This window comes from Taudactylus pleione, unplaced genomic scaffold (assembly GCF_031769625.1).
Source record: "Taudactylus pleione unplaced genomic scaffold, aTauple2 ptg000073l, whole genome shotgun sequence".
NCBI lineage: Eukaryota > Metazoa > Chordata > Amphibia > Anura > Myobatrachidae > Taudactylus > Taudactylus pleione.
In genome coordinates this window covers 114,785-128,175 of record NW_028284475.1, presented here as the reverse complement: position 1 = coordinate 128,175, position 13,391 = coordinate 114,785, and the positions used below count along the sequence as shown (strand labels likewise).

The 13,391-nt window shown below is 49.3% G+C and overlaps 1 protein-coding gene across 2 annotated transcripts in view; it reads right to left on the bottom strand.

Moving 5' to 3' along the window:
- LMNA (lamin A/C) overlaps positions 1-12,170 on the bottom strand; it is a 40,355-nt gene extending 28,185 nt beyond the window's left edge. Inside the window, exon 1 of one of the 2 annotated variants that reach the window (XM_088467525.1) lies at positions 12,074-12,170. In XM_088467525.1, coding sequence (XP_088323651.1) covers positions 12,074-12,087 — 14 coding nt within the window. In that variant the 5' untranslated portion in view covers positions 12,088-12,170. Of the gene's footprint in view, positions 1-6,721; positions 7,159-12,073 lie in introns of those variants that run through there. The other variant, XM_088467524.1, reaches the window with a different exon arrangement.
- Positions 12,171-13,391: the final 1,221 nt, after the last annotated feature.

Sequence of the window (13,391 nt, the reverse complement as noted above, 5' to 3'; positions counted from 1 at the left end):
CTCAAACAGTGCCATTACATATAATGAGGCCTGATTCTGAGCAGAATCAGGCCTCATTATATTCAGTGACACTCCCATGGGACGGAACAGTCCTGTGTGATCGCATGGTCGCCCACTTCACGGAAAGTGTGGTATGTTGAGGGACCAATCAATCTGTCCACACTAGTGATCTCCGCCCGTGTACATATGCCTAAACCAACATATGCGCAGCCGCCAAATACTTTTGTTTGGTGCATGCGCTGTATGCAGAGTTTTGCATTGCCACTTGCGTCTCTCACAGATTCAGGCCCAATAGGATTAGCTAGTTGAAGTATTTGATCTCTCTCTGCAGCAGCCAAATCACGGGTAATAAGCTGTGGGATGTAGTTCTTTTGCTGTTCAGGAGGAGTGGGAAGGAAATACTCCATCACACTTTACTTATAAACAGAATTGTAGTGGGAAAAAAAAGTCAAGGTAACGTTATACTCATGGAGAATGTATGGAGTGTACAGAGCTATAAACAAGAGATAATATAATGTGAATGGGAGGGGGCGAGTTATGGAAAGTGAAAGAAGGAGGTGTAAGAGTATGAGATGGAGCAGTACACGTTGAACACAACTCTACATTTCCAAAGCCTGGGCGGTGTAAGCCATTAGCTGCTGCACAGTCTTCGGTTACGTTGCTGGGTCATCACACAATGCAGCATCCAGTAACGTCTGTTACAGGCCGCCGTCTCTGCGTGGAACAGCTGAAGGCGTCTCCCGTCCTCGTAAAAAGCCATAACAGGTTCTACACCTCAGGACGTCGGCTGCCATTTCCCTGGCCAACCGCGCAAAATCCAGGGAGGGAGCAGCTGCAATTCCAGTACGACTTGTGCTTGAGCCTATTGTCATCCAAAACCCAATAAAATTTGGCTAACAAACTATAACCCCCCCCCCCCCCCTGTCACACTTGTGTCAGAGGACAAAGGACTATCACATTCCTAACAGTGGAAAATAATGTTGCGTAGCTTCAATTCCTCATTCAGAAACCACAAATAGACCAATCAAGAGATGTTCACTTAAAAAAATAAAACATCTTATGGGGCTGAGTCAGGAGCTGGCGGAGAGGACAGGAATGAAATAAAGACAAAAAAATGAACCGCAGTGGAAACTTCAGCGGCATTTCCCTGGGCTCCGGGGCTGGAGAAATCATTTTTACGGGTTAGGATAAAGGAAAAATAAAATCCATCTCGTCCATACAAGCTGTCCTTTGTTCGGCCGCTCAGTGTAACGGCGAGATCCGGAAAGAAGCGTATGGCTGGTCTACGTTATAGGAAACAGATGGGCCTCGGGGGTCCGCAGAAAAAGCCCACCGAAAAAAATAATGAAAAACACCAAAACTACTCTGGTCCTAAGTTCTGCTATTCCCAGGGTCTATAAACTGCAGTCACAAGACAGTTATCACCCCCAGGGAATAAAACGCCCATTATAGCGTCTGTGCTGGATTCTTGTAGAGGGGACGCTGATCTGATAACAGAACCGCTCATGTTTTTGCTGAGGCAGCTCTGTGAGTACAGCATAAAGCAAGCAGGGGCCGGGCACCATGAGGATACGAGTCTGGGGGTCGGTCGGGCCCATCTGATGATAAAACCACTGAAAGGCAATAATATTATATTCCCCCCCCCCCCCCCCCCCGTCCTTACTTTAAGACATTCTGTAAGACATTCTGTGTACAGAAATGTCCTAATTGTGCATAAAGATTTTGCTAGGCCTTATTGCCTGTCACGGACCAATCAGCTGACTCCGCCGGAGGCCGCACCCCCTTAACCAAATATTAAAAGGCGCTAAAGTCAAATGATTGTCCGTCTAGATGTGAGGGGTGCGGACTCTTCGCCAGATGCTCCAGAGCCCCAGACACGGACCTGCACATGAACACCAAACATAGGGTACTGTGTGCGCAGGGGAGGGGGGATACCCAGGGGGGCAGGAAGGTGACAGTCACCGGATCCGGCAGTGTCATTATATCAGGTCACTGAATGGCAGTTGTATGGTTACACACCCTTAGCACAGGCTGGGATCTGCATTCCTCTTACACTAAGTACACAATGCAGCTCCCCGGCAGCAGCACAGTGTCACTATCCCGGAATGAGCCATTTCTACACTATGAGTGTATTGTGGTGACATGCCAGGAATGCAGGGAGGAGTCTGTACCCTGCAGGACGGCAGCAATTACTGACCAGTGTGTATGGCCCCCTGGTCAATCGCGCCTCCATGCAACATGTACGTCCGCTTACAGAACCTGCAATTACAGCTGCACATAGCACTGGAGGCAGCTGACAGCGCGAGGAGATGGCTGCTTGCTGAATAGCCGGGCGATGCGGCACAATGGGTCTGGCGCACTGCGCAACACAGAAATACAGGGGCCCAGATGCTGAATAACCAGAACCTGCACAGTCTCCATATGGAGCAGGCCGTACTGTTGTATGTCCGGCTCCTGCGGGAGGGGAGGAAGGGGTTAATCAGACATTTGCTTCTAGGGACGCACTAAGGGCCAGATTCCCTAAGGATCAGTTTTGCGATCACAGCTCGGTGAGAATATGCTAATGATTGCTATCGCAATGTCATCGCACAGCCAGCATAGAGACGACCACTACCGCCATCGCACATCCGTCGCAGTCCTGCGTATACATCGGTAACGGAGTAACATCGGCCCTGACCTTACTCAGAGATTGCTAACCTCGCTACTAGCAATAAACACTCAAGCTGCGTATACCGTCGCAATCGCCAATGTCTGCTCGCCCATGTAACGGCGTTCAATCGGGCAGGCACGCCCGCGTTTCTCCAACCACCCCCAAACGCTGAGCAGCTGTCTCTCACTCTGCGGCGGCTTACTGTGCTCTGCGTAATCACAGCGCAGCATTTGCGCACTACGGTGCAAACGTCTCGCAATACGCCACAATCGGCCAACCGTGTGCGCTGTTGCAGTTTTGATCCATAATAAATCAGGACCTGAGATTAGTAGCAGCCGGTGGGGGAAACTGGAACCGTGAAGACGACGCAACACAACCGTGGCCAAGTGGATAAAACAGCGCGCCAACGTCCAGGATGGATACGCAGAGCTTGCGGCCATAATTGTGAGAACGCAGCCGATGATATCACAGGGAGCCAGCGGCACCGGGAAGTAACCCGGCGGTAATTCCTAGTTCCTCGTGCATGGATAATATAAATACTGGCTCAGCTCTCACAATGGCGGCTTATACCGTGACGCGGTAAGCTGGCAAACTGCACACGAGAAATATGACACTGAATAGTATACGGCTGGCTTTGGACAGTAAGTACAGCACAACCAGCGATATGTGGGGGAAGCAGAGAATACCAGGGCCTGGACGTGTGTTTTGTCTCCTAATCGCTGACCTTTCCCTGAAAGCACCCACTCTGGCAGTGCCCGTCGCCAACTCTTTCATGCTGCGAGGGCACTAGCAGCTGAGGGCGAGCTGCCAGGCCCAGTGGCCTTGTCTTCAGACGATCTCCCTGCCATACTGTCGATGTGGACAATGAGACTTTTTATCTGGGCTCTGGGAGCGGCTGCTCGGAAGAGACCGCGCAGATGAGCTGAGGAATTTCAGCAGCTGAGACTGTCGTCAGACCCTGGCGTGGATCCCTGCTGCTGGCGATGACGGCGGAGAGTCACATGGCGCGGCCCTAGGCCTGTAGGCGCTGATAGGATCCAGGAAGCGTTCATATGGTCTCTCCAGGAATGCAGGAGCTGATGGGAAGGTACCAGGGGCCCTAAGCTGCAATCTGACCAGAGCGCCCACTGTGTGGAGTCCGAGGGCCTCAAAAACTTTATGTGGCCTTAATTTAGATGCCTATTATACAGCACTAATAGTCATAATAACCAGTCATGCTGAACGAGCAGGGATGTGTTAGTAATTCTCATTGTGCATCACGGCAATGTACACTTTGTCATGGTTACAAAAGTAAAAACATTACCCAACAGTGACTACGGGCGTAAGCTGCAGAGAGGGAGGAACTGGCCACGCCATACAGAGAGAGTGACTCAAGGTGACGACGGAATTCACTAACATGTGCAGGAATGTAGCCGGCGTGTGTAATTTACTACAGGAATGCAGTGGCTCGCCCGCCAACCAGACAAGAGGGCTCTTGTGAGAGCGAACCAGGGCCCGCAAATTGCAGCCAGATGCTCAGACACAGACAACGGTGCAACGGGGGCCCGAAGCAGCCTCGCAGCTGCACCAACGTCGCAGGAAGTCCGCAGACCCGTCCTCACATTGCAGCATGGTCGAGTTGGACCTTAAACCTTTCTATTGTTAATGACTACTTAAAAGTTAATTCAAGACCTGCTGCGTGTCTGTGTGTGTGCACGACCTAAACTTGCCCCGCGGTTGTACGATGCCATGGTATCAGTCTCCGATACATGTGTCCGTGGGGCATAGCTCTTTATAAGCAACAATCCACGTGGGCATATTACAAAGACCAAGATGCTAAATCATTGGATACGATAACTTAACGGCACTTTCACCCGATCCCAAATCACATTGTAAAGTGCAAAGAAACATTTGTGGCCGAGAGCACGAGATTCTGTTTTTTAAACTATTACATTACAATTATGATCTGTTCCAATCTGCGCAAAACTTTTTGCACAAGTGCGAATGCGCAGTTAGCCCGAGCCCCAAAAGTTATATTGCAGCCATAGACGCACTTCACGCACCTCCCAAGATAAGAATCGACTGAAGATAGGCTGAGCTCACCGATAGTAGGATGGCACAAATCCAAAGGTTTTACAACCTTTAAGGTATCAGCGAGGGACGGGTGCGGCCGAATCTTTGCCATACGCCCCAACGGACGTTTCCAGACTTTAACAATGAAACTTTTTGTTGCTGGGGAGCCCTGTGCTGAGATATCGCATCTAAATAAAATCATTATTAAAAAACAATCAAAATCAATAAATGATTGAATGAATTGTTGTTTATATTGGGATTTAGAAGGATTAGATATTTGTTACGCTGTAATAAGGATGGGGTGCACGGCTAATTATTAGGTGTGAGCGGCTGTCTCGTAACTTATGTATCTATCAGCCTGATGGGCTGTATATAGGTGCAGTCTTATAGGCAGGGACCTTAGTGATGCATCATTAGATGGGAGTTTGGATGGCATTCAGCCCCGGTCTGCACTGATTCACTCGTTCCGTGTGATCCTCCCACTCTTAAGCATTTCATCATGCCCAGCTAAATAAATACAGGTTCCACAGTCACCGCAGGCTGTACCAACCTGACCGCTGCCAGCGCGCTACAGCAATATTGTCTAAAGGCACCAAGAGATTGTCCGATCGCTCCCCCAGATACTAAACAACATTCCCCACCGCGGAGCAGACACACCGGAGCGGTTACCAGCTCATTACCCGGCCGGATCACAGAGTAAATGCTCGCCTGCCGTTACACAGAGCCGCAGGGCCCCATGCCATATATATTTATGTGACTGTGAGGTCGCGGGCAGAGGAATAATGGCGGATGAAGGCTTAGCGAGGAACGCAGTGTATCATTTGGGAAAATTAAAAGCAGCATCTAGGCAAAGTTGGCAGGCTACCATGTCTTAAGGATGAGGAGAGCAGAGCGGGTTGGGGGGGGGGGGGGGGGGGGGAAAGAGTGCCATATAGGGACTTGCAGAAAGCGCGGCGTTATCGCTACACAATAAAATTTAATAATGCCGGATTTAACAGAGGGCAGCTTCTGCAACACCTTGAAAGACCTTTCTGTGCTATCATCATTAAACACCCCGGGTGTGCCCTTATCAGCTAAGTGGCAGCATTTAGAACGCCCAGACACTGCACGGCAGAGAGCAATTACCACACAGGACAAAACATGGCACATCCCAGTCTCCTGCTTGGCACAGGCTGATTCTGCAAGATGGCAGGTGGGCAAAGGCGACAGCTGCAAACGAAACCAGCTGCCGCCGTCCTTGCTGTGCCCTGTAAATATCCCCGTGCCAGCCCGTTGGCTTAATAGGCGCCCGATAATTGCCCATTCTGTAGATTAGGAAGTGAGGACAGGGACGGCCAGCAGCGGTGGGCGCAGGGAGTTATAAATCATTTTTGGAAGAACTCAGCCAGTGCCTTCATACTAAAATAACGCGCAGGCGGGTGAAGGGGTGGGGGTCCCAGAGTCCCAAAACCAAGTGCGGGAGTGCTGGCATGTGAGGGTGGCAAGCAGGAGGGTTCTGGAAAAGTTGCATCCAAGTTTAGCTGAGTGTAGTAGGCGGCGCAGGGAAGAGCACGGGGGGAGGCAAAGTACAAACAGAGCATAAAAGTATTTATGGCTACAGCAATATTAATACCATGACATAGTCCACAGCCGCCTTGTACTACAGCGGTGCCATATACATGTGTACGAGGAGAGAGAGAGAGAGAAGAAAACTCATTATATGCGTCTATCTGAGGAAAAGACAATTAATGTCGCTTCTCTATTATTAGCACAACAGGAGCACGTAACCCCAAATCCGTCCATCCATATGTGTCAGCCAATGTTTAAGCTGAAAGGTCACGTTCCCGTCTGGCTGAAAGCGAAAGTACGATTGTGGTTAATCCCAGACACAGCTTCCAAAACGATTTACTATCAGAACAACCAGCAACCGAGCGCCCTGGGGTACAAAGGGGTTAACAGCAAAGTGACAGACAGAACATGAGGCGATAGCGTCCCCCGTCCCCCGGCGTGCCGCCACAGGCACATCCACGTTCCCCCTACCTTGCTTTCAGCTCGTTGTGCTCCTCCCGGATCTTGCTGAGCTCTAGCTGGAGTCTGGCTCTCTCCTTGGCCACGGAGTCGAGGGTCTTGCGGGCATCGGCCAACTCGGTCTCGTAGGCGCTCTTGATGCTGGACGTCTCCCGGCTGACCACTTCCTCGGACTCGGTGATGCGAAGCCGCAGCCCGGCGTTCTCCGACTCCAGAGAGCGCACCTTGTCGATGTAGACAGCCAGGCGGTCATTCAGCTCCTGGAGATCCTCTTTCTCCTGCAGACGGGTGATGCGGGTCGGGGAGAGCGGCGTGGACGAGTGCCCGCGGGTGCCCCTCTTTGAGCCCGGTGTCTCCATGTTTTTCTTGGCTGGATCTGCAGAGCGGAGGGAGAGAGAGTGAGGGAGGATGTGTGCTGTGCTGTGCTCTCCCGTCTCTGACAGTCACTGTGTGTGTGCGTGTATTACATTCCCTGGGAGGGGCCAGAGGACGATGGGAAAAACTCCTCTGTATTACTCCTACACAAACTCCTTTCTGCATTATTCAAATCATCCAGCCCAGAGCCCTGTAACCGACAGCAACTGCAGATCCTCCTAGACGGCGGTGCTGTCAATCACTGCTTTATCCACGGACAGTGACTGGCAGCTCTGCCTCTCAGGAGGCTCCGCAGCAGCTGAGACACGAATAAAAAGACCTCTGACTACTTCAACGTTCAGCGACGCCCGAATGCTGGAACCTGCAAATGAAAGGGTTAACGCAGCTTCATCCATCGCCTACAGTCTCTGCGCAGCCCGTCCAGTCACTGGCCACACTCGCTGACAGGCTTCATACACACCATAGGAGGGGGAGGACATAGGACCACCCGGAGAATGTCTGCGTAAACGCGGGGAGAACATACAAACTCCACACCAATAGGACAATGCTCAGAATGGAACCCATGACCCCAGCACATTGAGGCAGCAATGCTAACCACCGTGACAACGTGTTGCTCATAGTTTGTTAAACATTGGCATAATAAAACTACGTTACAAATAACTACAGTTGAGCAGCAAGACCGAAGCGCGGGCGCTCTTGTGACGTAACGGTTTAACGGATTGTCCTCCGAAGCGCACTGCGTAGTGCAATGAGACGATGGAGGAATAACAGCGGCAGCAAACCGGATATATATAGGTCTATGTACTAAGCCTTGAAGAGAGAAAAAGTACCAGCCAATCAGCTCCTGTCATTTTTCAAACACAGCCTGTGACATGGCAGTTAGGAGCTGATTGGCTGTCTCGTCTCTCTCGCCAAGGCTTAATGACTAGACCCCCCCCATGGTGTAACAACTGCGCCATTAAAGACCACTGCATTCCCTTGCATTATACTAAGACGACACCTTAAGCAGATCATTGCTGCATAACAAGACCCCGCAGTATATCTACTACTTATTTTACAAAAACAGATGATATAAAGGATTTGATGAAAAGCCCAGAAAGGACAAATATAAGCAGCCACCACTGGCAGCACCTCCTGAAGAGGTTACACTATGGCCGTGTTACACCATAGTAAGTGTCTGTGATATTTCTCCTATGAGATAGGAGGAAGCGGAGATTCCTAGGTACCAGGGGGCAATCCTGAGGCCGCCCTGTGCTTCTGCAATGACTATGAGTGAGATGAATATACAGCAGGTCCGCTCCCATACACTATGAGTGAGCTGAATATACAGCAGGTCCGCTCCCATACACTATGAGTGAGATGAATATACAGCAGGTCCGCTCCCATACACTATGAGTGAGATGAATATACAGCAGGTCCGCTCCCATACACTATGAGTGAGCTGAATATACAGCAGGTCCGCTCCCATACACTATGAGTGAGCTGAATATACAGCAGGTCCGCTCCCATACACTATGAGTGAGCTGAATATACAGCAGGTCCGCTCCCATACACTGTGAGTGAGCTGAATATACAGCAGGTCCGCTCCCATACACTATGAGTGAGCTGAATATACAGCAGGTCCGCTCCCATACACTATGAGTGAGCTGAATATACAGCAGGTCCGCTCCCATACACTATGAGTGAGCTGAATATACAGCAGGTCCGCTCCCATACACTATGAGTGAGCTGAATATACAGCAGGTCCGCTCCCATACACTATGAGTGAGCTGAATATACAGCAGGTCCGCTCCCATACACTATGAGTGAGCTGAATATACAGCAGGTCCGCTCCCATACACTATGAGTGAGCTGAATATACAGCAGGTCCGCTCCCATACACTATGAGTGAGCTGAATATACAGCAGGTCCGCTCCCATACACTATGAGTGAGCTGAATATACAGCAGGTCCGCTCCCATACACTATGAGTGAGCTGAATATACAGCAGGTCCGCTCCCATACACTATGAGTGAGCTGAATATACAGCAGGTCCGCTCCCATACACTATGAGTGAGCTGAATATACAGCAGGTCCGCTCCCATACACTATGAGTGAGCTGAATATACAGCAGGTCCGCTCCCATACACTATGAGTGAGCTGAATATACAGCAGGTCCGCTCCCATACACTATGAGTGAGCTGAATATACAGCAGGTCCGCTCCCATACACTATGAGTGAGCTGAATATACAGCAGGTCCGCTCCCATACACTATGAGTGAGCTGAATATACAGCAGGTCCGCTCCCATACACTATGAGTGAGCTGAATATACAGCAGGTCCGCTCCCATACACTATGAGTGAGCTGAATATACAGCAGGTCCGCTCCCATACACTATGAGTGAGCTGAATATACAGCAGGTCCGCTCCCATACACTATGAGTGAGCTGAATATACAGCAGGTCCGCTCCCATACACTATGAGTGAGCTGAATATACAGCAGGTCCGCTCCCATATACTATGAGTGAGCTGAATATACAGCAGGTCCGCTCCCATATACTATGAGTGAGCTGAATATACAGCAGGTCCGCTCCCATATACTATGAGTGAGATGAATATACAGCAGGTCCGCTCCCATACACTATGAGTGAGCTGAATATACAGCAGGTCCGCTCCCATATATTATGAGTGAGATGAATATACAGCAGGTCCGCTCCCATATATTATGAGTGAGATGAATATACAGCAGGTCCGCTCCCATACACTATGAGTGAGCTGAATATACAGCAGGTCCGCTCCCATATACTATGAGTGAGCTGAATATACAGCAGGTCCGCTCCCATATATTATGAGTGAGATGAATATACAGCAGGTCCGCTCCCATACACTATGAGTGAGCTGAATATACAGCAGGTCCGCTCCCATACACTATGAGTGAGCTGAATATACAGCAGGTCCGCTCCCATACACTATGAGTGAGCTGAATATACAGCAGGTCCGCTCCCATACACTATGAGTGAGCTGAATATACAGCAGGTCCGCTCCCATACACTATGAGTGAGCTGAATATACAGCAGGTCCGCTCCCATATAATATGAGTGAGCTGAATATACAGCAGGTCCGCTCCCATACACTATGAGTGAGCTGAATATACAGCAGGTCCGCTCCCATACACTATGAGTGAGCTGAATATACAGCAGGTCCGCTCCCATACACTATGAGTGAGCTGAATATACAGCAGGTCCGCTCCCATACACTATGAGTGAGCTGAATATACAGCAGGTCCGCTCCCATACACTATGAGTGAGCTGAATATACAGCAGGTCCGCTCCCATACACTATGAGTGAGCTGAATATACAGCAGGTCCGCTCCCATACACTATGAGTGAGCTGAATATACAGCAGGTCCGCTCCCATATACTATGAGTGAGCTGAATATACAGCAGGTCCGCTCCCATATACTATGAGTGAGCTGAATATACAGCAGGTCCGCTCCCATATACTATGAGTGAGCTGAATATACAGCAGGTCCGCTCCCATATACTATGAGTGAGATGAATATACAGCAGGTCCGCTCCCATACACTATGAGTGAGCTGAATATACAGCAGGTCCGCTCCCATACATTATGAGTGAGCTGAATATACAGCAGGTCCGCTCCCATACATTATGAGTGAGCTGAATATACAGCAGGTCCGCTCCCATATACTATGAGTGAGCTGAATATACAGCAGGTCCGCTCCCATACACTATGAGTGAGATGAATATACAGCAGGTCCGCTCCCATACACTATGAGTGAGCTGAATATACAGCAGGTCCGCTCCCATATACTATGAGTGAGATGAATATACAGCAGGTCCGCTCCCATACACTATGAGTGAGCTGAATATACAGCAGGTCCGCTCCCATACATTATGAGTGAGCTGAATATACAGCAGGTCCGCTCCCATACACTATGAGTGAGCTGAATATACAGCAGGTCCGCTCCCATATACTATGAGTGAGATGAATATACAGCAGGTCCGCTCCCATATAATATGAGTGAGCTGAATATACAGCAGGTCCGCTCCCATACACTATGAGTGAGCTGAATATACAGCAGGTCCGCTCCCATACATTATGAGTGAGCTGAATATACAGCAGGTCCGCTCCCATACACTATGAGTGAGATGAATATACAGCAGGTCCGCTCCCATACACTATGAGTGAGCTGAATATACAGCAGGTCCGCTCCCATATACTATGAGTGAGATGAATATACAGCAGGTCCGCTCCCATACAATATGAGTGAGCTGAATATACAGCAGGTCCGCTCCCATACACTATGAGTGAGCTGAATATACAGCAGGTCCGCTCCCATACACTATGAGTGAGCTGAATATACAGCAGGTCCGCTCCCATACATTATGAGTGAGCTGAATATACAGCAGGTCCGCTCCCATACACTATGAGTGAGATGAATATACAGCAGGTCCGCTCCCATACACTATGAGTGAGATGAATATACAGCAGGTCCGCTCCCATATACTATGAGTGAGATGAATATACAGCAGGTCCGCTCCCATATACTATCACCCAGCTCCCACACAGTCAGTCATCACAGGTGCTGTCCCTCAGGTCACAAGGAAGCCCCCGGGGATAATGGTGACATCAATGTGACTAATGCTGACATTACCTGAATCATTTCCCTGATCAGAGGATGCAGAGATAAAACCCATATACTGAGAATATCTTCCTAACCCCTACAGCCCCCCATAGAGAATCAGGACTGTACCCAGGAGCCTCCACCTGCTCCACAGATCCGGTGCAAACACGTCTGGGCAATGCTGACATTATCCTCCACAGCTGACATTATCCCACACTCACACTCACAGAAGGGGTGTAATGTAACTGTTACAGGTGGATAATAGAAGTAAAGGTGGATAAAGTGAGAGAGTAGCCAGAGGCGCCACCATACTAATCCCATTCTGTCCCCCCCACATCACAGCAGGGTGCACACTCACCTACCTACCTCCCACAGACCATGTGACTGCAGGTGAGCGCACCACGCACTCCCGGCTCCTCACTGCCCCCTAGTGGCCGGTGATCTGCAGATGACGTCTCCCAGTGATAATGTTCCGGCGACCGGGATGTTCCGCACATAGACTATAGATCTGCCTCTATACCCAACAGCGCCCCCTGCTGACACCACCAGAGCACAGACAGAGCGCAGCTGCCTGTTGTACAAAGGGGAGATATGTACGTTGTTGTCTCTTTCAGTGTCCCTGCTTAACTAATGTCCACCTACAGATAACACCTGTATTGTGTATGCAGCATGTATTCTCAGTGTCCCTTCTCCTGTGTGCTGGGTTATCAGTATCTGTTCTGTATATTCTATCAAGAAATGCACAGTAACACTTCCCTTCTCCTGTGTGCTGGGTTATCAGTATCTGTTCTGTATCTTCTAGGAACAAATGCACAGTAACACTTCCCTTCTCCTGTGTGCTGGGTTATCAGTATCTGTTCTGTATCTTCTATCAAGAAATGCACAGTACCACTTCCCTTCTCCTGTGTGCTGGGTTATCAGTATCTGTTCTGCATCTTCTAGCAAGAAATGCACAGTAACACTTCCCTTCTCCTGTGTGCTGGATTATCAGTATCTGTTCTGTATCTTCTAGCAATAAATGCAGAGTAACACTTCCCTTCTCCTGTGTGCTGGGTTATCAGTATCTGTTCTGTATCTTCTAGGAACAAATGCACAGTACCACTTCCCTTCTCCTGTGTGCTGGGTTATCAGTATCTGTTCTGTATCTTCTAGGAACAAATGCACAGTAACACTTCCATTCTCCTGTGTGCTGGGTTATCAGTATCTGTTCTGTATCTTCTACCAACAAATGCACAGTAACACTTCCCTTCTCCTGTGTGCTGAGTTATCAGCATCTGTTCTGTATCTTCTAGCAACACATGCACAGTAACACTTCCATTCTCCTGTGTGCTGGGTTATCAGTATCTGTTCTGTATATTCTATCAAGAAATGCACAGTAACACTTCCCTTCTCCTGTGTGCTGGGTTATCAGTATCTGTTCTGTATCTTCTAGCAAGAAATGCACAGTAACACTTCCCTTCTCCTGTGTGCTGGGTTATCAGTATCTGTTCTGTATCTTCTAGCAACACATGCACAGTAACACTTCCATTCTCCTGTGTGCTGGGTTATCAGTATCTGTTCTGTATATTCTATCAAGAAATGCACAGTAACACTTCCCTTCTCCTGTGTGCTGGGTTATCAGTATCTGTTCTGTATCTTCTAGCAAGAAATGCAGAGTAACACTTCCCTTCTCCTGTGTGCTGAG